General features: G+C 41.7%; 1 protein-coding gene across 4 annotated transcripts in view; it reads right to left on the reverse strand.

Annotated features, from left to right (window-relative positions):
* Positions 1 to 27,198, reverse strand: part of DCLK1 (doublecortin like kinase 1) — a 325,943-nt gene that overhangs the window by 51,606 nt on the left and 247,139 nt on the right. For 2 of the 4 annotated variants that reach the window (XM_033843538.2, XM_073795058.1), the window contains exons 6-9: positions 25,643 to 25,737; positions 10,464 to 10,551; positions 7,481 to 7,589; positions 307 to 364 (exon numbers count right to left, since the gene is read on the reverse strand). In XM_033843538.2, the coding sequence (XP_033699429.1) occupies positions 307 to 364; positions 7,481 to 7,589; positions 10,464 to 10,551; positions 25,643 to 25,737 (350 nt within the window). Of the gene's footprint in view, positions 1 to 306; positions 365 to 7,480; positions 7,590 to 10,463; positions 10,552 to 16,653; positions 21,554 to 25,642; positions 25,738 to 26,663; positions 26,953 to 27,198 lie in introns of those variants that run through there. The other 2 variants (XM_073795059.1, XM_033843537.2) reach the window with 2 other exon arrangements.

Genomic DNA, 27,198 nt, shown 5'->3' on the forward strand with positions numbered 1-27,198 from the left:
GTAATGTCAGAACCTACCATGTTAAGTATAACTGCATATAGAAGGATGAAATGAAACTTAGATCACAAAAGTAATAGAAGAAGTAAGCCAAGAGGCAAACACAGAGAAAGAACAGAAATAACATCCAATCATTCCAACTAACTTTTATTCCAGGACTATTTATAGAATAAAGTTATATCCTAATACATATACAACATTCTGCTCCACAGCTCCTAGCGTAAATTTATGTTTATTCGGGAGCTCATCTTTGTGTTTCGTTCTGCCTCCAAAACACTGTATTTTCATAAGAGTAAACCTTATACATACTTTGCCTCGACACTTGCTTTTCTTGATAATTTTCAGAGCATACTCCCTAGCAGTTGACCTGCAAAGAGAAAGTTAAAAAAAAATAAAATAAAAACAACTTAATTTCAGATCTGTTGCACCATCCTGTTAAGGATTCATTTCTTACCGCATTGATCTTCCATTGTGATGTAACTATTTTGTAAAAAATTCTCTTTTCCTTTTTTAAAAGAAATAAGTGAACTTTAAGGGGCTGACCAAGTGTAAGGACAACGGACATGCTAGCACAGAAACATTCACAAGCTGCTAACACTGTCATACTTGTAATAAAATTGCTGCCATTGCTAGTCCCATGCATAAGTCCCCCTGCAAGGTGGCTGTGCTCTGCCCCTCCCTCTGAAGTGGTGTGGTCAGGATGTGAGTTTCTGCCCGTCTTCTTCCCAGTCTCTCTTGAAGTTCTCTCTCCACGAAGTGAAGTGTAGCTGTGACAGTTTTCTGAATGGCTCTCACGGCCACACTGACAACTCTCAAGAAGCAGTTCACACTCTTCAGACTTGGGTTGTCTGCACCCCTGTGTGTTCCACTGGAGAACTAGCGGATGAGGTGCTCAAGAAATATAGAAAGGGATGCAGCCATTAACTGAGCATCCCGTGACCTCCTGGGCCTTTCATCGCTGTCTCATTTGATAGAAGTGAAATGGAGGTGACAACAAAAATGAACTCGCTTTGCCAAAGCCTCACGGCAGCACTAAGGTCAGAACTTGGAGCTCTTGGGGTCTCTGCTTCGCATGCAGCCCCGCCAACGTTGCCCCTCCTCCGCGGTGGGTGTGGGAGGGAGGGCTTAGTCACACTGCAGCTGTAAACAGCTTCCTCATTTGTGTCACCATTTCCCAGACACTGCAGTGCCAACCACGACAGGTCCACCGTCAAAGGACACGACGCATACTTCATAATCGTCAGAAACCACTACTCCACAAGCACTGCCATTTCGTATCTGCTGGGGAAACCAAGAGAGTCTAGCTTTTCACCTACAGATAAAGGGCAGTTTTAGGGGTCCAAATGAATACAATGGGAGTGAAAGTGATCAAGAACAGAAGTTTAAAATAGGGTTTTAAAAGCTTCAGTATGGAGAGTTTCCTAGGTGTACATTATGGCAAGAGCAAGAAAGTGATGAGCCTCCAAACACATCATGAGGCCAGATATTAACAGTGTGTTTCAAGGGCATCTTAGAAACCACTCCTGTCATTTACTTCTAAAAATACTTCTTCCGCTATACCTCCAGGACCTTCAGGGTCCTAGCCTGCGGAAAACCGTAAACATTGACCAAGTTGTTATAATTGTACCTGAGGAATGAAACTAGATTGAAACCATCATTTTGAAGCTGATTTTCTCCACTAGAGAGCGCTGTGGTTCGGATGCGAGGAGGTTAAACCCCTCTGCCTCAGGGCGGCTCCCCTGCCCGGGTGCAGGGTACCCAGCGCAACCCGAATTGCCTCAGCCTCATGAAGAAATGGACTGAGAGCCCCAAGGATGCCTCTGTTGATTCTTCAGGCCCCCGTGTGGGCAGAGAACATGATGGAGGAAGGCTGAGTCAGCCTTGGCTAAATGCAGGGCTTGGGGTGCTAGACGACCCCACATAAACGCCAGACCTTCAGCAAGGCTGTGTGTGTACTATGGGATGGGGGTGGAGGAAAAGCACTTCAGTTAGAGGGCCAACAAAATACTTCCCATTAGAAGTTTAAAATGTACGCGCAAACAGATAAATGAGAACGTGAAATTACTCATCTACGAGGGGAATCCTCGCATCACAGAAGGAGCACAGGGTCCCTTTCAGTAACTTTTCTTAAGAGGCTTCTGAAGGGTCTGTTTGCAAATCTGAAAATATTTAATCGAGGAAAACTAAAAGCTGAAGTGTTTCTGGATTCTGCTTTTCGTGAATCACTAAAAATGATGACAAAGCAAATCTAAGACTGGAATACATGAGCAATTTCCTATCTAGTTTAAGATGTTTCATTTGATGGCAGGGAATCTGAACTCTTGGTCTGACAGCTTTGATAAAAGCCAGCAGTCCCAGGCAGGTACAGAGAGCTAGAATGAAGCTGACACTTGGACTCAGTGCCTCCACAAAGGGGATGGATGTGGGATGGTGCTGGTCAGAAGATCCAGGAATTTCTTGGCTTTGTCCTCTCCATGGCTACCAATTGATCCCCTGTTTCCCTAGAATGAGTAACACTTCAGCCTTACTACACTCAAAGCAAAGAGCTGGTGTGGGACCCGGAAAGGCTGAAAATCCTCCTCTACAGCCGGATAGACAAGGAACAGAATCCCCAGGGAACAAGAGGGTGTATTGGCTTCCAGGACACCAAACAATCAGGTTAGATGCTAAGCCTACAGCTGAGGGGGAACTGCAAGCAAACCTGCGTTGCAGTGGCCCTAGAGCTTACTAGGAAAAAGGACCTTGTGGGTTGACTACCCAGAACCTTACAAAATAGGATTAAACACTCAATTAGATTTACCCATATTTTATACCAGACAGTGAGCCCTGAGGAGGACCACCAAAATTAATACTGAAAGGTTTCTTTCTGGATTCCTTGAGGACAGAACTATAAAGTCACAATAAAATCCTTAATTACTAGAAGTGCATGTTTATAGGAAAGTAGCTGAATCTGGAAAATGAGACTAAAAACAGGTGCTAGGACTAAATGTACACCAGAAGAATAAAAACTTCACCGCTTGCTCTAAGTTGGTAAATGAAAACATTTGGCAAGAAATAAAACCTCAAATAAAATGCCTGCCTTCCTCCGTACCCTAAACTCTGAGGACCACTGCCCGCAGGTAATCATTCAGCAAGCAGTCATGAGCATGGTTCTTTGGTGGCTACAGAGGTGATGGAGACCTGGTCTTTGACCTCAAGGAGTCTACAGTTCCGTGTGTCGAGAAGGAGAGAAGACACCTGGGTTGCTGTGGAACGTCCAGGCCATTTGCTTGTATGCTCCTGAAATTATATTCTTGACCTTTCACGAAATTACACAAACCTCAAATGCCGCAGCCGAAGCGGCAACAGCAGAACAAGCTTTGTTTTCCTCCTTGTCTACAGGAACTCAATTTGTAAAGTCACTTTCCTATTAAGTTTGACCCAAGGCTAGAGCTCCAACTACTAGGGAGAAATGTCTGAATTTTACAAACTTGGACTAAATCTACTTTTTCAGGTTTGTACTAAAAATGGTTTGGAGAAAGCTGTCTTGTTTAACTGAATGATTCTCAGCCCTGGGGCAGTCTTCTTCTCACCCTTGCCCTCAGCCCTGGAGGGCAGCAGAATGTTTATGAAAAGGGCGCTCTGGACCAACGGGCTTTTGGTTGTTTGCTCTGTTTTGAAGATTTTTATCAAGATCATGTGGAAGAGGAAATGTGGCTTCCCAGGCATTCCTCTGACATGGCATTTACTGAATTTCAAGGCAGTCCTTTGCTTACGCGTCAGGTTCTCAAGCAAAGGGGCCCCGTCTTGACTCTCTTTGTAGCCCTGGAGATGGCCCAGCATAGGCCTGAACTAGCAGGGGCTCCAAACATGTTGGTGGAGTTGTGAAAACTCCAGAGGCTGGTGGCAGTTAGGACAGTGACAGAAAGACCCTCTCCCCCAGGAAAGAGGGGTTGGTAAACAGCACCCTTTGTTTACCAATTAATCATAATAAGGCTAAATCTCAGGGCTTCCCTGGTGGCGCAGTGGTTGAGAGTCCACCTGCCGACACGGGACACGGGTTCATGCCCCGGTCCGGGAAGATCCCACATGCCGCGGAGTGGCTGGGCCCGTGAGCCATGGCCACTGAGCCTGCGTGTTCGGAGCCTGTGCTCCGCAACGGGAGAGGCCGCAACAGTGAGAGGCCCGCGTACCGCAAAAAAAAAAAAAGGCTAAATCTCAGCCTCCTCTGTAAAGCAGAAAACTGAGGCATCCCAGTGTCTTGTCAAACATCTTCAGAGTAGAGTTTTATTTTGAATTTGAACTTGGGCCCTATGGCTATCAGGTGCCAGAGCATCTTTAAGAAGGAAAGAGGAAAGAACGCTGTCAGGTAGCTGAGAGATACTTAAAGTTCTTCATGCTGATTCATCCTCCAAATCCCACTTCAGAAGGAAATGCTTTCCAACTATAGGTACCCGGTTCTTGAAAATTCTGAAGATTGTCTAGGTGGATGCAACCCATGTTGCTGACGCTAAAGTCTTAGCTCGTTCGGGTGGGTTTGGGCCTGCCTACCTTCATTGCCAGCGCTTTCGTTGTGCAGTTCTTTGGGTTTACAGGTGGAGGAGAGAAAGAGGGAATCACGAGCAGCTAGAATTTTAATCCAGTTCTGATGCCTACGGTGCCAAGACGTGCAAACAGTGCAGGTGGGGAGGAGGGCCAGGAGCCACCTGCGACACTGTCCCTGCTCACAACCGCATTGCCGGTACCCGTGGCTTGAACGGTAATTAGTCCACACAGAGCCAGGAAGCCAGGGATGAAGGGCATCTCATTGTGAGCCCCCTACCCGTGCTCGGATCTCTTCTTAGTGCTTTTCAGCTTCTTGAGTTTTCTTTGGGGCTTCGAAAGGCTCCGCCAGACAGCTTCAAAAGTCCACCAACATCCTTTAGCATGTCCTCGGGGCTCCTGAGGCCACTCGAGACTGCTATGGGGAGATAGGCAGAAATCGAAGCAGACCTGGCAACCCCTACGATGGGATGTGCTGGCACGGGACCAGGGGAGGGACGGCCTCTGCAGCAACGTTACTGCATCCATTATTGCAGGAAAACCTTCCCTGTGACAGCATATTATTAACGGAGGAGAGGCGTACTTGCTCTTTTTAATACATATTCCTCCTTTAAAATATGACAGAATGTACCCCCGCAAGCAATGTGTGCCATTCAAAACATTCTTGGTTCCCTTTTATTTTCCTGGACCTCTGGAAAATATTAAAAGATTGTTTCGTGATACCTCTGGGGAGAGAGGGCAGATGCCATATGTCCTTGTTCTGCGGGAGCGGAATACTAACACTTTTGGGGGGCAATCTGGTGTTTAGACTCTGACGATTCGTATGAGACCCAAGATGTGAACTCATGCAAAACGCACACAATGCAAACCAGAAAGAAAGAAATTAATTCAGGATGGAGAAATGATAAATTTCTATCATGGGAAGACCAGGACGGTGGGACTGAGATGCTATCGTGATCCGAGGACGAGCACATGGCCACCACTCCAGACTCAACAGATGACGCACCCTGGCAAGGAACCAGGCGCCGCGGGGGAAGGGCACGGGGATCTGCTAGACACCGGGTTTTCTGCTGCAGAGGAAATTAAGTTTAAAAGGGCTGGGCTTGCTATCAGTAAAAGTATCAATGAAATATAAAATTATATAAACGCACACACGCTTCCACCCATTACTCTGGGGATGGCTTTCCCGACTTAACTTCTGTCTTCTTTGTACAGGGACAAGCGTGTTGTGTGTGACTTTGGCTCAGCGAAGCCACTTTCTTACGGAAGACCCCTGGTCCGAGGCAGGAGGCACTGGTGCAGAGTGGTCCAAAGGCGTGGGTTTTGGAGCTGAACTTGAATCCTTGCCTTGCTAAGTACTTACTAGCTGAGTACTTAACTTACTTGGGCATCTAGCTTCTCTGGGCGTTCTTTATATGAGATGGAAACAGTTTGGGATTATATATAATAATCCCATAACTATGGGATTATTATGATAATTAAATGAAGTATCGTAGGTTAAGGGCCTTGTATGTAGTTTATGCTCAGTAAACAGTGGCTGCTCCTGTTTGAGGAGGTGTGAGGCCCAGGAAAGTCACGGGAAAATTTCTATATTTCGCAGTCATGCAACAGATGGTCAAACTTCATGGTGGGAGTGGGGGAATGAGGGGGAGGGGAAAGCGGGGCAGCAGGATTAGCAAAGGGCATTTTCAAGCTACCTGTCACTCATGCCCCTCCCCGACACACAGCGGCTGCTCTAGGGGTCGCTGTCACCGTCCTCAGGAATGACTTGGCCCAGCTGCTATGTTGAGTGGGGCAAAGTCTGAGACCCACTGCTCCAGGGGAGCCTAAGGAGGGCTCCACTACCTTAGTCGGGCAAAGGGTGAAGGGAAGCAAATCAGTGGTCACTGGCCAAACTCAGGGCCCTCACAGTGTCTGAGGCCCTGGGCAGACGTCCAGCTCTAATGTGGCATGGATCTTCATGTCTAAGTCAACGGACTTGGAGAAAAATAAGTTCTGGGTCTTGCAGACAGAGCCTCTAGTCTGAGACATCCTCTCTGAGTGGAGGTGGAGATTAAAGCATTCTTTCCACACAGTGTTGAGAACTCGGGCAGCGCATAGGGCCCTCTCCCAGGGAGTAGGCGAAAGGGGAGCAGAGAAGAGCAGTGGGGAAGGTGCTCACCCCAGACCAGCCCCCAGGGCGCCAGCGGACACACTCCCTGAAGGAACCAGGTGGGAGCCCCCGCCTTTCCAGTACTCTGCTCAGCAGCCCTGAGAGGAAGTTGCCGGCTGACCAGGTCCCCCGTAAGAAACGAACTCCAAATCTCACGCTGGGCTTAGGGTTTGAGGCGGTCTTGATCTGGGCTATGACTATTACTTGTCACTTCTCCAACCAGTAGCCCCATCTACTGTCCTTGATTAGGTATCAAGGTCCCAGGGGTAAACCTTTCACTCCAAGTCCTTCCCTTTGGCCCACAAGAGTGCCTAGTTCATTCATTTTAAAACATTTGAATGTATTAAATGCTGTTTTTGTCAGGATCAGAACAGATACATTTTGAAGTTTTTTGAAGTTACTGTATTTAATTTTATGAAAGTTATATGTTAGAGATATACACCCCATATAAGAATGTTCTGACCTTTACAAAATGTCTCAAAACAGTGCCGAAAAAACTATTCAATAGTTCTTTTTGTTTGTTTGTTTGAACAAAATAAAAGGACTTACCTGAAAGCTCTGGCAAAGTTTTGCTGAGTACATTAAAAAGAAAAATCAAAGTCCTTAATTTATAGATTGTCCCCAGGAATCACTACATTTTTCAAATCTGTTGTTAGATGGGCTTTTCTTTCTTTTAAATATTTTTTACATCTGGAGTTGAGACACTAACCTATTCCATATGTGCCACAGACCGCAAATAAAGACGCTGTCTTGGAAAACATAACGCCAAGTGCTTCCTTTAAAGCTCAATGCAAATGATATCCTTCTCACCTTTCTACACATTCCTTGACAACAGCAAAATTTCCATCTCCTATTGTCCTTCCGACTTTATATCGTTCTGTTATTGTGGCTGGAATCTGGAAGCCTTCCTCCAGCACTTCTGAAAGAATCATTAGTATGTTTTTATTGGTAGAAAAGGGAACACAGATGTTGCACAAAAGAGACGTTTAGAAGTATCATCTAATAGACTGGAACTGATTCAGCGTCAATATGTCATTTTCTGTATAGGGAGGCCAGTCCCCGACTCCCACCTCCTTGCCGACATTGCATCATCAACCATTATTACTAAGATGAATGATAAACTAAAAGGAAACGTAAAATGTATGGGGTCCACTGCCACCTAGGTAAATGCAACTTATGCTTTCTGCCGCAGTGGGGATTCTGAGGAGGAAGTTTCACTTTTCATTTCATGCCAATTTGATCAATAGCGTTTACTGCATGCCCATGGTGTCCAGAAAAATGACATTCCTAGGTAGGGAGGAAGATGCGGTTCGTAAGGGACTCTGGGCCGCTTGACATTGTACAAGCATGAGAAATGCCTGCTGTTTGCACACTTAGCTTTACTACATCCTGAAATAGAGATCTCCGTAAAATTCCTTATGAACTAAGCACTGATTGCTACCCCTCCCCAGTATCAATGAGCAGATTTTAGACAAATTTCTCACCGGATGTTGAGTTAAAACTGCAATGTCTATTATGTCTGAACAGAACAGTTTTGTAGTTTCAACTATGTTAGTGCCACTAACACAACGCATTTTCCCCCTTAAAATGCGTTTTGAAATATTTTACAAATGCCTAATAATGCTTTAAATATCTAAGGCCATAAAACTAAATAAGCCACACTTAGGTCACATAAATATAGTGGATAACCTTTAACATCTTAGGGGTATAAAAAGGCTTTTATAGCTGGGCTCTAAAATTTACATGCTTTAAAGTTATAAATCCTGGCTTTCGCTCAGGCAACCTGAACACAAAATGTGATGGAAGCCTAGTGTGCTTCCTAAATGTGCTCCTTTCCTGACCTTTAATCATAAACTGAGACTAAACATTTCTTCTCAAAATAAAATTAAAACCGTAGGTGGCAAATGGGCTTTCTTGGTGATTTCCGTGTTCTCATTGAGTTTAGTCTGCAGGGTTGGGGAACGGGAAATGGAAACTCACAATCAGCAGATATCGGCTTTAGGACCCTTACTTATTCTGGTTTTGTGATCATGTCCAGTCTGCACCACTCTGGATTCTAGAGTGGAGGGAATTTCTGGAAAGCGTGTACAAATGTAGGACATTTTCTGCCACTGCTTTTGTCCTCGGCATTCCTGCAACCTCTTCACCTCTCTACAGGTGACATTTTACGTTTAACCCACTAGAAGCTATCTCAGTGGTCTCCGGAATAAAGCGAGACCTGGGCACGTACCTCCACTCCCCCCCACCCCCTCCATCTCACCCCAAAGAAGCCACAGTTTTGCCTCCGTTTGAAGGATTCAGACTGGGGATTTTTGTCTAGCCCACGGTTATCACAGAAAATGGTCGGAGAAGTTTCAAATCCACTGCAAAGCACCCGGATTTACAAAATATCTCTCGGATGACGCGGTCTTAAGGCTCTTTACTCCACGGATAGTAAAAGTAACCATCCTTAGCTGTCAGCGGCAACCCTGGCTTCAGATGGGAAATGTAGGGAGGGACTTCCATCCTTCCTTCCACTGGGCACCCATCCGGAGCACATGGCTTGGGATTTTTTTTCCTGACTATTGAAAAAAAATGTATCTTTTAGGCTTTTGGCTAAGAAGAGTTAGCCAAAAAGGCTCCGTCAAGGACCATTTCATTTCATTAGGTAAATAAAACACATTGGAACAAAAGAGGCTTCTGAATTTCATACTTCTGGAAATACCAAAAAAGTCTGATATTGCATGGTAGTCAAGAAATAATCCTTGGGTAAGTCAGGTATCTCACGTAACATAATAAAAACGTTTCCCCCTAATGGTACTTTATTGGAAAATTAAATCATATTATTTAAAACAAATAAGGGGTGCTGATTCTGTAACAGTGGCTTGATCATATCAGTTTTATACTTTAGTTTCGAAATACTTTCTCATAATTGATTTGAGCCTGATAATAACCCCCAGGGAGGAAAGAGGCATATATTACAATCTCCATTTCGTAGAAGAAAAACTGAGATGTGGAGAGCCGAAGAGGCTTATCTAAAACAATCCAGGAGTTAGCAAAAAAGTCTATTCTGGAATCCACATCATCTCACCACTTTCTGAAGGGAATTCACTTAAGGTCCAAAGAATATTTTTGCAATTGCCATCAATTCATTCTTTCTGTAAAGCCAGATTTTCACATGTTGACTTCACTTAAGTTAGAGTGCCTCTGCAGGGCTATCACAGTCAAGCAAAAGAGTCAAGATGTAGGGGCTTCCCTGGTGGCGCAGTGGTTGAGAGTCCGCCTGCCAATGCAGGGGACACGGGTTCGTGCCCCAGTCCGGGAGGACCCCACGTGCCGTGGAGCGGCTGGGCCCGTGAGCCACGGCCGCTGAGCCTGCGCGTCCGGAGCCTGTGCTCCTCAACGGGAGAGGCCACAGCAGTGAGAGGCCCGCGTACCGCAAAAAAAAAAAAAAAAAAAGTAAAGATGTCTTTCTTGTTCCAGAAGTGAACAGAATTTGGAACAACAAAGGCAACGATTACCCCCTTTTATTTGCAAAGTGGGCAATAGCTGGCTTTGTTAGGGTGCTTATACCTTCAGAGGATGGGAAACGTCTCCACATTAGGCTAACTCCCTCTTCCTGGCCCCCGAGAGGAGATACCGTCCCTGGTGGGAGCCACATTCAATCCTACCCCCTTGCTACGAGCCTCTGAAGCTGCTTCAGGCTCATCTGCTGCAGAAGTGACAGTTTCCTGGTGGGTGTAAAGTTAGCCAGCCCATCCTCTGCCCAAGCACGAGCTGAGCCTTCTCCTCAGACACCAAGTCCAAAACTCACCACCTTCTCCAGGTCCGTCGTTCTCGTCCATCGAGCTGCAGACTTTGGTGGATGCCAGTGAAGTGGAGGAGCCGCCATGCTGAGAGCTCTGGGGGGGGGAAACAGAAACAGAGAATAAACATCCTCGGTCCCACTACCTGAGTCTCCAGGTGCTGTGCCCAGCCCAGAATCTCGGGAGGTAACCGTACCCACCACCAGGGAGTAATTGGTCTTAACACTCGGAAAGGGAGGCTCTTAGACTATTCATTTGGGACTACCTCCCCCCCCACCCTATTACCCAACAACAGATGGCGTTAACTGAGTCAGGCTCATCACCGTCCTTTGGATGTTCCGTGACTTTTTATTTCTTTTTCTCAACGTTAGCATCCTTTTGCGCACTGTTTAGGTTTGGCAGCTTTGAGGTATCTCACCTCACTCTTCCACACTCTCATCTGCAAACAGGCTTCAGATAAGGGGTCATTCTGAGCTCTTTTTTTTTTTTTTTTTCTATTCTTACCATAGAAACAAATTTTCTTCAGTTTGTTTTTTATGGAATATCCTTTAAAAAATATTCAGCTTTGCCACATCCTTGGAGAAAGGTTGAAGAGTGGGTTTCTTAATTCCATTTTGAGATAAAGGCATAGCACTAAGCAAGTTATTGATACATTAAATGTTACATAGCAAGAAACATTGACTTATTATTACTTGTATTCCTGAGGCAAAGAGAGAACTGAAAGCCTAAGCCTGTGATTCCTTTGTAAATTTGGGGTGTATCTGGACCCAAGACCCACGAGAGCAAACAGGGTAACAACTATATCACAAAGCTCAGAGGATGAACCAATACCAAATATTTAATACTGTGATCAGGTACTTTAACAATGAATCCTTCCATCCCTCTATCTATTCCTTGAGAAAGCAATTTGCACATTTCAATGCTATTTCTAAACAGTGAACACAGCTTGTCCTAAAAGATCCTCCTTCTGTTTCCTTGGGTTTATCCACTTGGTTGGCCTGATGGGAGCCTGGAGGCGGTGAGGGGCGGCATGGGCTCATGGTGCCGGCTGTCTGTGGAGCAGAGAGAAGGGAGAGAGCGTCTGTAGTTGAATTAATAATGAAGAGGTGGCGAGAAGCAAAGTTGACCTACTTCTGCTCTGCTTACCTGTCTCCCTTCAACCTCCTCCCCATTCCATCCAGCCTTAACTGTGCACAAAGTAAGTAGGAAGAGAAGTTTTACGTACTGTCATTGTGCCCAACAGTATCTTGCCATTACGCCCAATGATATCAGGAAATTCAAAGATTTTAGTCTTCACCCAAAGGATGCATATAATCGGGCAAACGCTACTTCAGTCACTGCAGCGCCATTTGAGTCAACTGCACATTCTCCTGGGTGCGCTAAGATGACCACGTTCCATGGGACGAGTTCATCAAAGCTGACAGGTGACACGATGGGAATAAAAGTTAAATTCATGGCATTGATGCATCTGCTTCCTCACAGGACTTTCTAGAAGTTTTGTGGTGACTCTAGTACACCACATGCCTGAAGGTCACCTAGTCTGTGTGATGTGCCTTTTACTTTCCAGTATGGTAATAATCCCCCAATCCATCAGCCTGGTGACTTGAGCTGTTTCCATCCTTATATCTCATTCAATCTCCCTTTGTGACCAGAAGCACGCATTTGTCCTGTGGCAGGCCAGAAAGGATTCAGATTGCGACCCTGAAACAGAGTTTTTCTTGCTGGGACACTAACTGTGCTGTCATAACCGACTCTGTCGAAGGCACTATAAATGTACGAGCCTCTAAGTGTGCTCTTCTGACTTTTACGGATGTTTGTTTGTGAAAACCTGATATCTATAATATTGGAATACATGGCTGAGACAAGGCAGATTTACGATGTCGAGGTCTGGAGAAAAGAAACATTAACGCTACCGCATTTGAGGGGAAGGTTTGTGTTTTCCAGAACAGGGAGATCTTTTATCCCTTGTGTCATTGCTTGTGCTGTAGACAAACGGTGTTCCAAGCAGAAAAGCAGTAAGGAAATGTCTAAAATGTAGACTTTCTCTTCTGGGCCTTCTGATCCTTGAATTTCTTCCAGCAGCATCACAAATGGTGTTTAATAATGCAGACACACTGTGGTTTGGGATGGCAGGTGCTGTCCTGTCATACGGCGTTTTAGATTTTAGAATACAAAGACACATTCTTTCAGAATCAAGCATTCAAATTAATAGACTAGTAGCGTATTTCCTAGCAAAGATGTCCACGACTTATGGACTCAATTCCAAAATCTTGTTCTTTTAATAAGAACGTCAGATACTCAATACAGAATTCTGACCCAAATAATACGAAAACATCTTTTAAACTATAATGTTTAATAAACTTGCTGGATATTATTCACTAAACTGCCTTATCAACTAATGAATTGCATTTTCAACAGTGCCACCAAATGTCTGATGCCCTTCAAGCTGGCCATAGTGCCAGCTGTGTTTTTCTCTGCCTTATGAACAAAAAACCCCTCAGGTTTTTTAGGCTCTGGTTAAAAAAAAAAAAAAAAAAAAAAATAGGGTTAACACAAGTCTGCTTATGTTTAAAATTGCTTATTTTCAACTTTAGGTTTGAAAATATACTCCAAGTCATTTCAAATTTCATACTGTCTGAAGGTAACAGACAATTGTAAGAGAAAAACATTTAATTACAAACACGGTACTCTGAAAATGGAAAGTTCTCATTTTATTTACTATGCTCAAATGACGTAAAATAAATGTATTAAATTTCTAACAGTGTTATCTCTTCTTTTCCCCCAAAGAAGTAAGATAGTTAACATTATACACTTTTCCAAGACAATGACTATTCATGGATTCAACGAATTTCAGGGACTGAAATGGACCTTAAATATTACCTGTTCTACCCTACTTCCACTGAGAGACCAAATGCCCACTACAAAAATCCCAAGCATGTGGTCAAATGGCCTCTTTCCAAACACCTCCAATACTGAACACATTACTTCCTAAGGCAGCCCCCTAACTGTTAATAAGGCAAAGAAAGTTCTTCCTTAAGTTATGTTCAAATGATGCCCCTCTACATCTCCTATTTGTTGTTCTTAGCTCTCTCCCAGTACAGTGCATTTCCCAATAGGACAATGTTTCCGATATTTGGAAAGAGATACTTCGCCCCTTCTGTGTCTTCTCTTTTTCAATTTCAATAATCCCAGTTTTCTGGGTTGTTAGTCATCAGACAGGGCCCCGTGACCCCTTGACCCTCCAGTTGTCGATTTCTCTGGTTAATGCTAGTGCTCAAAACAAATGCAATACTCTAGGTGTACCCTGACCAGCACAGAGAGAGAGAAGGGTAGAGCTTTCTTCCTTGTTAATAGAATATTAATGCACTTTAAGATCATACTGGCTTAACAGTAACAACATAACTTTTAAGCCTACACTGAACTCACAGTGTGTTAAGATATCCTTATTCTATATTTGAGAGGTTGGCGTTTTGGATCACGTCTAAGACTTCACATTTACTCATGTTAATGTCATATTTATTACATTCATATCCTTCCAGCCCGTTATTTTTGGATTCTGATTTCGTCACTTAACATTTTTGCTGTCTCTCCCAGTTGAAGTCATTCAGTAATCACCACAGCCCTTTGAGTACCCTGGTAACTACTCCTAAATATACTACCTTAGACGGCGTAGGAACATTTTGATTATTGCCCGTAAGTCTGATTGAAGGATTTTGAAAATACTAAAGGGAAAATGTGTAGGTTCTTGTTCTTTAGAATTAACCCAATGAGATGAATCAGGCTCTATCTATGACCTACAGAAGCTAAAAGGCCCACTTATATTTTTGCATGCTTATAAATGAAATCAATTTACTTATTTGGTTTTTCTGAGAAGATAAACCATTTTATAGGATACATGATGATAAGATTTTGTGTTTGCTTCAGTCAGTATGCGAATTCCAAGGCATAGGGGTGTACAGTGCAAAACATAGTAATTTTAGAACTTAACGCAATCAGCTGCTCTAAGAGAGATTCTGACATTTGAAATGTCATCGCTTCCAGGCAGATTTAATGGGAACCAGGTGGACAGGTTGCTGGCACCTGGACGCTTTCATGGCACACCTTCATAAAAGCACTGGCCTCAGTAAGAACACACCCTAAGTGTAGCTTTGGATCATGTAACAGATGGAGAACATATCACACTTTTTTGAAGTAAGTGAGAAAGCTGACATAACAGTTCTAACCACATTTTACCAAGATGTATCTGATGACTATGTAGTAAAAAAAACAGTTCATTTCAAACATAAAATGGTACGAGTTCCTCCTGCCACTTGTATGAATGGCACTCAGCTGGGGTCCACACCGAATAATGACTACAAAAATATCCAATTGATCCAACTGATGTAATCAAGGTAGAAAAACCTCACCAGATAACTTTAGCTTTGTCTGGATAATTACATTGTTTCCACTTCACATTTTGTCTCGGCATGCAGTTATTACTTTGTTAACATTTTTTTTGGAAAATGGCAGTAAAAGAATTTAGAAATCAACTGGATCAATTTTATAAAGGAAACACAACCAACAAATATTTAACCAACTCAAATAATTGTTTTGGTGATCCTGACTTGAGGCCTACAGAATGTCTAAAGATGATCTCATATAACAAAATTAAATCACAACCTTTGTGTAGAGAGCTTGAAATCCAAGGGACTCTGTGTATATAGAAAAAAACATATATTCATTTACTTTCCAAGTGGGTAGAGAACAATAAGTTGATGACAATCTACAATCACTACAATCTACAATAACAATCTACAATCTACAATAACTAATAAGGCTCCATTACTTGAAGCAAGGCACAAAAGTCATTCCTTTTTCCAAATTCCCTTGTCTGCATTCTCCACAGTACGCATAACCTAAAGTTTACGGCATAGCAAACACATGCATAACTCAGAACGAATACTGAAATGCGTGAAAAGTTATAAACATTTGGTCAAAGTTTTAAAAGGACTGTAGAACTGTCATTCATAAAATAGGTTTACTCAGAGGAAGAGAAAATGAAAATGGGAATACTGAAATCTATGTTAGTGAAACCACGGAGCCGAGATATTAGAAATAAACACGTTTAGTTACGACTCTGTTGTACGGGGCAGTCTGCTTTGCTGCTGCTGTCTAATCACTACGCTCACTTAGAGCCAGGATCTGTACATTTAAAATCTCAACCATTTGTCTTGGAGGGCACCAGGTCTCCTCTTAGGAGTTCCTCGCTGTGAAATCATAGTTTGGAAGGGGAATCTCCTCTCAATAAAATAACTCCCTCCATGATTTACTCCTCAGTTTGGATTCCCAGCACTACTCTTTCAGGCACCTGCTCCATTTCACTTTGAAGTCTATTATATTCAGAAAGTAGAAGCACAATTTGGAATTTTATAAACTTGTAAACATTCCTTCCAGCTGTACCATTATTGCTTTGAGTACCGACTATATTTAGGTTATCATGGAAATAATAAAGAGAACCAATTACAGCAAACTATAATTTTAAGGTTAAAATGAACCTAGTAAAAATGTTAGATTTCAAACCAGAATTTTAGACTTCTATAATAATGTTAATGTAAAAATTTTTTTTCTAACTAGGCCAGTAGAATTTTCTATTCTCCCTTATATACCATATTAAGAATGAAACAGATTATGGGTCTTTGTTCTATATTAAAGTTGGGTAATCAAGTTTGTTATTATAGTTATTTATGATATATTTATTTATTTAGCACTTTTAAAATACCTTTCATACACACACATGCACCTATATACACATGCACATTTTTTCCCCCTGCAAGTTAGATGACTTTGGGAAAAATGCCTTCATGCCCAGGAGGAAGTTACTATGGTTAAAATTTCTTTTTTTCAACCAGTTGCCAATTTGTTTGACATATTCACCATTAATGCAACCCTGAGAGGCAAGTGTATTAGTGATTTTAATATAACCAACTAAAACAGAATTCTTCAACAAAATAGTCTTATTTCATTGTTATTGTCAGTATTTTATACTTTGGATGTCATGCGATGTCATTCTGCAGTATCTCAGGTATCATCTGCTGATGCTAATTACATCATAAAACACCATAAATATGATTATGAATGTAACCCTTACCCCACACAGTCATTTCAGTTTCAATGTCTACTTATCAAGTTTTCTGAAAGAAACTCACTGAACAACGTAGGTGGTTTTTCCTGTTTATTATAGTTATTTTTAAGGTGGTAAGTGTCACAACATTAACTTTGAGGGGAATAACATGGTCCAGTGTGAAACACAAGGTACAACATTTTACAGTGAAGCCACAGTACAAAGTGATGGAACTTTCAAAATTGGGTAGGTCAATGAAACATTTCGTCATTTCGCTCTGTAAAACTCTGCTGATGGCCTCAACTGATGGATTTTAAAACATGTTGCTGTTTAAAACATTTTAACACCAAATGCTTTTTTTAAGAGAATGCACATCCGAGCAACTCAAACTGTAAGCAGGAAATACGTCAACCTCTCTGCAAAAATTTTATCCAAATTTACAACATTCATAGTGTATTTCAAAGTAAAATGTCCTTAGAACAAATAAACTCAATTCCTTGCTTGCTGATGAATATAAACTCAAAGAAACACATCACAAGAAAATTAACTTTCATAGTTCTTTGCCTATGACCTTTCAGATACCTACTTCCCTGGCTTCAAAACCATTTTGTGGCCATATATAATACAAACACCCATGTATAACATGCATCATTTATACTATCTTGGAATTTATCCATCGTCTTTACTAAAATGAACCACATTTTAAAGACACTATATATCATGCACCCTGAAAAATTACAGCTAGGGCCTCAGATTTCCTATCTTTTCCACATGCATTACAGGCACAAAGTTACAAATATTTTTCAGCTGACAGTATAACAAACTGCATCAGGCAATTGGTATTTCAAATTCAATATATCTCTAATTTTCACACTATAATGCTGTGGGATATCGTTGTCACTGACATGCACAGTTAGAGATGCTAGCCAGGCTAATGCAAATACGCATAAATAGGAAATGTACGTATATACAGTATTGGGTTGGCCGAAAAGTTCATTCCCAATATATTCGTTCAATTAACATTTTCAGGAGTGTGTATATTTGTTATACACACATACAGGAAGTATAGTAGGGTTACTACTGAAAATACATCAATACTTTAGAATCGTGTTTTGAAAGAACATACAAAACTGCCTTACAGGTTATCTGGCTTTGCAATTCAACTTACTTCAAATCAAACACAGTTTGGATTCTCTTCGATTTATGTTTCAATATAATTACTCACCCACTCACAACCCTATAAATCAATACTTCCTTTTCTTAGTGAATACTGACTGACAATCACCACATGTCATACACATTAGAGAAACAACAGTGATAGTATATAATCGTTTTAATAATAGAATATCAGGACATAACAATATAAGCATTAATGTATGCTTATATTTAACAGTTAATACAATATTGGATTTATCTGAATTTGAAATTTTTGTTTAACTGGATTCCAAATTGTTTAAAAGAAATCAGTACATCTGCCTATTATTTGGAACCGTTTTGCCATACGAGTTTAGAAAACTACTTTTGAAGTTAAATATGCCTCAATTAATATGTCACGGGTAATGGTTTATGACATGAAAGGTTTTACATACAATTCCACAAGAGCCAGTAACTTATAAGGCTGTGTCACAAATACCATACTCTACCATTTATGGTCTATAAACATACACAAATACTTACATAAGCACACCCATATACACACTGGGCCCTGCAAATTTACGTAAACACCTACACACCTGGGTAGATATATGGCCACATATGAAAAATTTAGTAGTCCAATAGCTAAAATATATGGAATTATTTTTAAGGATATTATTCTATATATTCATTCATTTGTACTAAGAAATGTGGCTTTTAGATTCCATTACTTTTAAATGAAAAAAAAAAAAATCATGTACAGATCTGCAGTGGATGCAACCAAAATACCCCTGCTGGTTAACACAGGGAACACATGTGGCACATGAATTCTGGTTCAAAATGTTTTTAGAAGATAGTATTTGATACTTTTAATATTTAGATGAGCCAATATAAGAACACAGGGATGTGTATAGATGGGTGTGGACCTGCCACGTCTCACAAGTCTATGACAGTATGAAAACATTGGGAACTCCTGCCCCACCCCACGTAATTAAGCAAGACGAAGAAGAAACAAACCACGTGGCTTTCAGAACCAGTCTTTTGAGTTCACAGTGAAGTTTATACTTGATATATAATTAGGTTTTGCACTTCTAAAATGCTAAAAGCAGGGATACGTTTATTGTATCGTTCTCTACGATGTCTAAAGGTGAAAATGTAAGTGCCAATGACCAAATTTTTCCTAGAGTGCAATGTCTTCACAGAACATTTAAGGTCTACCATAAGGACAAAAATGCATTGCTTTTGCTGGAGGTCTCTTCTGCCCAGTAGAACAATTTAAAAATTCAGTGTCTAATTTTTTTTAAAAAGAATTCTATAAGTAAGTAAATCTTAAGTGCCTATAAATCATCAATTTGGTTCCACCAATAAACTGAAAACTTCTGGTTTGTTGCTAAGCATTTTTTTTTTTTAATTTCTGCTTTAGTATAATGGAATTATGCTCTGCACAGGAAGAGATCTCAAAGTCTATAAATGGTGTGCTGTTTCAATCTCTGAGGGATTTTAGTTTCAAAAGTAAATGATATATATTGCCCCTGAACAGTCGTTTAATAAAAATCATATGTTCAAAAGATTAAATGCTGTGGAATAGCATTTCCCTCGGAACTGCTTGGATGGAAAGCTGGCCATGATATCTATCGGCAATTAGTACAAGTCCAGTTTCTTTTTGCCATGTCTAAACAAAGCCCTGGGCTTCATATCAATTGGCAATATCTACCACTTATCCAGAACAAATAGCGTTTATTGGACCTTTCTAAGCAGTAGTTGTCCATAAGATTGACAGTTCAGGGAAGCTAAAATTATTGGAATTTATTTTTTGTTCTGGACCATCTGACCCCACCAGATTTAGGTTAACTGTTCCACTGCTTTCTCTGCATTTTTGACAGTTCAGTCAAATACATACTAATCTTTTATGGACTCAACTGTATTAAGTAATGCATCTTACAAAGACATAACTAGAACAGACACCAGCATAGGCAACCTCACAGATGTTTACTGTTTCAGCTGAAACAAAGCAGCCTTTTGATCTCAGCAGGAGTCTCTGTTCATTTCTATTGGAAACAGTTTTAAAATCTGAAGTCTGGAACAGGTATTATGAACTGTTCTTTCAAGATGGAATGGTTCAGTTTGCAGTTCTCAAATAACCTGCCAGAGAAGTGTCTTTCTCTGCAACAGACAGGATAATGAGGCACTAATTTTTATAAGGCTAAGTTTTCAAATGCTGTTAGGCTGCCTGTACTGTTTTTTTTCCTTCTTCTCCTTCTTATGGTTGGAATATTTTATTCACTTGGAAAGTGAGATAGTAACATATGTAACTATAAACCAGATGGTAAAATTTGATAGTTGAGCAATTTATCAAGGAGATAAATGGATAACATTTAAAACAGTATATGACAACTGAAATTCTCTCCATTTTGAGTCAAACATTTTGTTTTTAAATTCAATCTTCAAGTAAAATTTGAAAAAGAAAACCCCAAGTAAAAGCCTCCAAGTGGCATCATACATTTTTAATTTATCACCTACTGAGATATGTCAAGCCTGTAAAATATCAAAACCATGCTACACAAGTCTTAAATTGTTAGTGTTTGAACTAGTAAAACTAAATGATCACTAGGGTATGGCTTAAATGCAATAGACCATACACATTAAATTAGTTCTTAACATTCAGATTAAAAATAATTGTTTTATGTTTAAGCAAAGCTGACTATAATTTTTAAACAGAGGACTAGGAAAGCAGAATTAGTAGGTTAATGATTAACAATAGGTTATGATCATAGACTTACTTAGTTTAACACAAAGGAGTTTTGCATATGAAAATTTCCAAAATACCAGTAAGATCCAGGATTTATCAGAGTAGAGATTTGGATATTTGGGACCTGATTTATGTAGCAACATTTAAAAGAATTTTGCTTTTCAAATTGGTTTTTTGGAATAAGTCCAGACACAATTTTTTAGGTCTGTATGTTTTAAAAAAAAAGCTTCCTAGCTTCAGCATTTATATATTTGAAAAATTATATATATGGTTATAGGGAGGAATTATATAATTTATAGCAACACCATTGAAAAAATTCTTCATGTTTAAGCTACACTTAGGCTGTTTTCAATGAAAGATAAGTTTAAAAAGTAAAATTTACTTTTTACAACAAAAATAAGGAAAGTTCCTATGCTTAACAAGAGAGTCTTCATGAGCTATGTCTTTGACATGGGTGTTTTTCCTCACCTAGACTAACCCACAAAATGACAAGTAGCTCTGAATATTGTCTAGGAAGAAGAAGAACGCTACTTGAATATTTTGATTATTTTGCAATAAAAGTACTTTAAAATCAGCAATGTAAAGTTTAAGAAGAATATAACTTTAAGAAAAAATGTCTGCTAGTGGCATTTTAATCTGCTTAGACAGAAAATCTGTACAGAATTGTACAGAAAATTTGTATCTACATGTTTACCTATGATCAAAATGAAAACCCCATCTACAGAAATTATGACTGTCTTGCTACACCATTAGCCTATTCTGAAACTAAGATCGGGCCCATACATGAAATTCATCTAGAGCCAGGCCTGGCACAAAACCCTCACCAACTGAGCCAGTCTGTGTTCAAGCTCCCTCAGTCAAATCAACGTAGGCGATATAAAAAAATATCTCTTTCAAGGATTAATATAAGATACCTGGATATTTCCTTCTATATGATTTAGTCTTCATAATTTCAAGGTATGCAAAACTCTTTTGTGTATTTTGCTGTTAGACGTTTGCTTAGGAAACGTGAAACCTTCACCCAACCACAAACCATATACACTGCTCCATTGTCTCTTTTACACTGAGTCTCCTACTGAATCCAAATCATCTGAGGAGAGGGGGCGGTACAGGTCCTGTAAGATGAAGGGCAGGTACAGATTTGTTTACGCGGCTTTCTTGGGTGCCCTGCGCTCTCTTAGGAGTGGGACAACACTGAATGGGCATCCTCGGTTTCTGAGGTCATTGAACCCTTTAGAGTCGTCAAATTTGGATAAGAGGGAAGATCATGAAAGCGTCTAAATAGATGAAAAGGGTGCTTATTCTGCCTTATTGGCTTGATCTGCTCATGAGCTTTTGCCTTCCTCTGTGTCCAGTTGGGTTCTTGGGCCCTTGAGGTCTGTCAACACCAACTCTGCTACTATGTATCTAGGCAATTCTTCCTTCAACGTTTCCTTCCCATTCTGGGTAGAAGAGGAAGGTGCTTACCTCAGGCAATAATTTATTAGGAGCCCCAGCTGGCATTCAGGAAATTCTGGCCCCAGAGCAACAACTCAAGGGTTGCATTTGCACCCCGCATACACCCAATAAACATTGCCTTTTCAAAATGGTATGTTTGGAAGACGGAAAGAACGCGAACTTGACCTCCCTGCTCCCTTCCCAGTGTTTATCCCGGTTCCCCAACCGCTCACCCGTCACCTTCCCTCTTCTCCCCTCCGCCCTTTTCTGCTAAGAGATCCCTCTGCTGGTCACCAGGCAACGAGCTCAGATCTGCAGAGAGTGTCTAGAATCCTGGCTTCCTTTCTATTTTGAACCACCCACTCTTCACATCAACTGACTGATCAGATAATCTACAAAAGTCAGCCATGTGGGAGTATCATGGGGAGCTTCACTCCACCTACACAATAAAACACTTTTCTTCCTGATATATTAAGAAATAGGACCCCAGAAAGTTCATGGATGGAAAAGAGCCTCCCGGATCTGCATCTGTGACCAAACGCTTCTAGACAGCAATTTAAATAACAGTGTTTTGGAAAAATAGGGCAGTTGCTTGGTACACTGCCATCAGCGCTTTCAAGAAGAAAAATATCTGGCATGCAGACTCCTATTGTATAGGACTATTCTAAAATACCAAAAGAGGTAACAAAAATATTCAGGGAAGGAAAAAAGCGGATTAAACCATCATAATTAACATAAACAAAAATATAGATTTTCTTGTTTGTGAAGAAGCGGTCAAATGTCTCAATATTCCTTAAAAAAGAAAAGTAGCTTATATTCCTGAGTTTCAAAATGAGGTAGGAAGTGTGAGTGTGTGTTGCAGGGAGAGGCAGCCCACTCATTTCCCTGGCCATGTTGCTAGGCAACACAGAAAGAAAAAGAGAAGTAGCTACTGTTTTCCAATTTGCAATAAAAAGAGTTAATTTATTCCTTGATGTGTCTTCTTTTAGCACTTGCCATGTTTCACTTATTTCAGTATTTCCTGCATAGGAGTAGAGCCATTTGAGAAGAATATTAACCAAATTTGAAACAGGATCAGTTTTTAGGGATATTCTAGGCTCATTTTAACTGGGAGGGATTATTTGATGCAGTTGCCTCCACACCAAGATGAAAGCTCCTCTCACTAAAGCAGCTGGGAATGTTTCTACTCACTGACATGGTACACGGATGGAGGATGTTCATTTACGGCCTCAATTCAAAAGCCTGGAAACTGAACCATCTCTAAACTATCTCGTGCTCTGCTCACAACACGTGTTTAATAAATGTTTTCAGATGATGATAAACCTTTTGTCTCCTTAAAACAAACGAGATTGTTTTTCCCTGTCAAGTACGGAGCTTGCACTGGTAGTTTAAATGACAAAATGAAGAATCTACAAGAGAACCATCCCTTATAATCATTTCCCAAGCGCTGGCAGTGTTAATTACATAAGCCACTGGCCACACAGCTGCTAGGAGCTGGATGGAAATTTTCTGCCTCAGTTGGACAAAATCATAGTGTAGTAGGAAATACAGAGGGCAGAAGAAGCAAATTCTAGCCTCATTCTGCCAACAAAGGGAGAGCTGAGCCCAGAGCTTTACATCCCCAAGATGGAGTCTGCACCATAAGCCAGCAGGAGGGAAGCTCAGATCTGTAGCAGGGAGTCTCACTCATTCTAATCTAATCTCAACAACGAAGCATGAGCTAAATCCTGAACCTAATTTAATTAGCCCAAAGGATGAAGAGGGATTTCTATGCCAGGTGGAGTCTCCAAAGTATACACCTCAAAAGAGAGACTATTCTATGTAAGAGGGCCCTATCTGTCCTATTTCTTTTTCTTTTTTTGTTGTTTTTAAAGTCTTTATTGAATTTGTTACAATATTGCCTCTTTTATGTTTTGGTTTTCTGGCCACATGGCATGTGGGACCTTAATTCCCCAACTAGGGATCGAACCCATACCCTCTGCATTGGAAAGCAAAGAAAGTCTTAACCACTGGACCACCAGGGAAGTCCCCAATCTGCCCTATTTCTAATGGCTGCCTCTATAGATGGGGGCCTCACTGGGTAACATTTATAAGAAAAGCATCACTCACTCCACTAGCCCTTCCTCCACTCAACCATAGACATTTAGGAGATTAAATGAACTTGGCCCATTCTTCTAGTAGTTCACTAATGATTCCTGCACTTTAAAATGCCAGATTAGACCGTGGCCATGAAGAAACCATAGTGAAAACACTCAGCTGGAACTGGAGTCGCATTATTGGGTTTTCTATCTGGAAAGAGCCTTTTATTTTGTTTTGTTTTGACTGAAGCCGGGAGAGGATAACAGACTTATCAAAGATAACACAGCCGTTTAGTGGAGGAGCTGGTGTCCAGCTCCAGGCCTCATGCAATAATCAAAACCAGCTGGACCTGATGCCAGGCGGTTCAGTGGAGCGATCAGGACAGTACAACCTGCTAAGTGGCAGGCCAGGCTGCAAAGGGGACTGGGGACTGACTCATTCACCCTCCCCCCAGAGGGTGTGTGGACACCACCTCGGCAGGAGGCTTGCAAAGAGGAGCTTCCCTCTTGGAGGCAGTTTAAATGTATGGAACATAAAGTCTTTTTTTTTTTTTTTTTCGGTACGCGGGCCTCTCACTGTTGTGGCCTCTCCCGTTTCGAGCACAGGCTCAGCGGCCATGGCTCACGGGCCCAGCCGCTCCGCGGCATGTGGGATCTTCCCGGACCGGGGCACGAACCCGTGTCCCCTGCAGCGGCAGGAGGACTCTCAACCACTGCGCCACCAGGGAAGCCCTAAATTCTCATTTTAAAGCACATAGTACAAGAAATGAAATTCGTGAATCCAATCTTTGAGTTGAAAAGCTGCCAAAGAGCCCTAGCTTCTTAAAATGTCCTGAAACCTCCCTCCGCACCTTGCCTTTGAAATCAGGCCACTGCAAGGCCTCCTGTTGCCTCCACTGCGCCATGCCCCTCCTCCCCGTCCCACTCCTGTGATTCTTGCCTTGGTCTTACTGGGAAAGACAAACCGCAGAGGTTGTGAGGCGTCCTGAACAGTCGTTCTTCCATCCTGAAAGAAAAGCTAATCCCACCCCCTTCCTTAGCATAGAGAAAGGAACACTGTTTCCGGTAACTTTTTTGACTTTGGTCTCCAAGCTCAATCAACTTCTCCATTATTACGCAAGAAGCTCAAAGATAAATGCAGGTCATGATGAAAGAGAAGGTGCTCGGTGTGGGTTTCATTCACAAAAACACAGGTCCCATGCGACCATCTCTGCAGCAGAAACCCTCAGGGGCTCTGGACCACCATCCTTTGCCCTAAAGCAACTCCCACCAGGGCCCGCCCACCTCCAATCCAGGCACTTTTCCTTTTCTTTCTTAAGGAAGGCTGGTGACCAGTGATGATGTCTCTAATGAAACTCATTTCAGCTAAGGAAGCTTACAATCCAGTGCCATTAACGTCTTTGTGCCCTCGAGACAGAAAGAGTGAGGTATTTCAAAGTGGAGCAGCAACTGTCTATTCTCCCTGGAATTAAGATCAGGACAAGTTTACAGGGAAATTTAAAGCCCCGAGTCGTAGCTAAGAGAAACCGCAGCCGTAATAAGTGACCCAAGGTCGGTCACCTCCTGTCCTCGCCTGGTTCTTCCTTAGAGACAAGCAGCGCTATCGTAAGAGGCCTATTTGCCGGCACCTGTGCCATCTGCACCGAGACACGGACAGGTCTTAAACAAGGAGCGTGCTCATTTCCTTACCCTCTGCTTCCGCAGGCTTCCAGGGCTGGTGGGTGATGGGCTTGGAGACTTGCCCGAGCGCGGAGTAGAGAGCTGACTCCCAGGGGTTCCATTAACTAGAAACACAGAGGATCACAGAGTGAAAAAGTGGCTTACTAAAGAATTCTCACGACAAATCATCTTCTCAGAGCAACAAACAATTAAAGAGGGACATTTGCTAAAATTCCAGATACTTTTTATCTATAGTGCTGAAAAATAGCTTCTGGGAGAAACCTTCTTCAGAAACTCACTGCTTTGCTAATCCAGTGTTGAATATAGCAGCAGGTTACATTAAAAAGAATAATAATGTACTTTGCACAACTTTCCTGATGAATTTATGAATGGTGCTCTTAGCTGTGCCCACGGAGATTTTAGGCATGCGGTTCTGAGACATTTTCAATGGACTTCATGCTTCCTTCTTTAGTTTAGCTTCCCAGTACAACCCAGTGAGAGCAAATATTAGCACAGCTCACAAGTGATAGTCCCAGTGTCTTGTGAAAACAGATCACTGTCTTTTTAGAGTTAAGAACTCACTTCTAGAAGTTCCCACATCCACTTGCGCCCGATGCAACCCCCAGCCTAACTCAGAAGGACCTGCCTCCCACAAGACAAAGTAACTGGCACAGACACTCAGGAACTCCTCACCGTTAATCTGTACTGCTGTCGAAAATAAAAGCTGCTTTTCAATAGGTTTACATCATGAGAATCAACCTGACTCTCAAGACTTTTAAACATTATCCCTAAAAGGAATCAAAGCCACAGAACTCACGTAAGCCATTCTTTTCTCTGAGTAACAACACCTCTAAGAACTGATAAAACACTTAAAGACATGACTCTGTAAAGATGTATCAGATCGCCACTATTTTGCCTGTAAAAATGTCAGCATTTTTACATGTTTTACATCCACAGCAACGAAGTAGGATTAGCAATGAGACACACATGTCCTCCAGGGCGCAAAATAAACATCTTTCCGTGAGGGAGAGGGATCATGCATTTAACTTACCTTCTATGAGTTCTAACATGGACACAGTCTCAGTGCCTAACCTGACAAGAGCAAGAGGCGAAATCCCTTCTGAGCACTAAGCCCAGCACCGCAGGGGAGGAGGGAAGCGGTTGGATTAGTTAACGATGGCTAAGGCTGCTCCCAGAGCAGGCTGAATGAGAAGCAGGATTCCTTAGCAGATGCCTTTTCTGCGTAAGGCTGACGTCTTCCGAGCAGCAGTGGGAGGTGCGGGTTCTGTCTTAGGCTACATCAAAGGTGTCAATTCAGCCTCATGCCAACGCAGAACCACTGCAGCCCTCATCCCACCCCTAACTCCCGGAAGCCGAGTCCTTTCAGGGCTTTACACTGAATCATAATGAAGTGCCTCTGGGGGCAACAAACCCAGTGACTCATCTAAAAATCAAAATGACAAGAACTCTTCTAAAGCGTGGAGACTACCAGGTAACAGGGGTAGTAAGTCGACCCTCACAAAATTCAGTGGTGAGGTACATGTTTGGTGATTTTTCACACACAGCGTTTGCACCAAACCTTAGGG

This window comes from Tursiops truncatus, chromosome 18 (assembly GCF_011762595.2).
Source record: "Tursiops truncatus isolate mTurTru1 chromosome 18, mTurTru1.mat.Y, whole genome shotgun sequence".
Lineage (NCBI taxonomy): Eukaryota > Metazoa > Chordata > Mammalia > Artiodactyla > Delphinidae > Tursiops > Tursiops truncatus.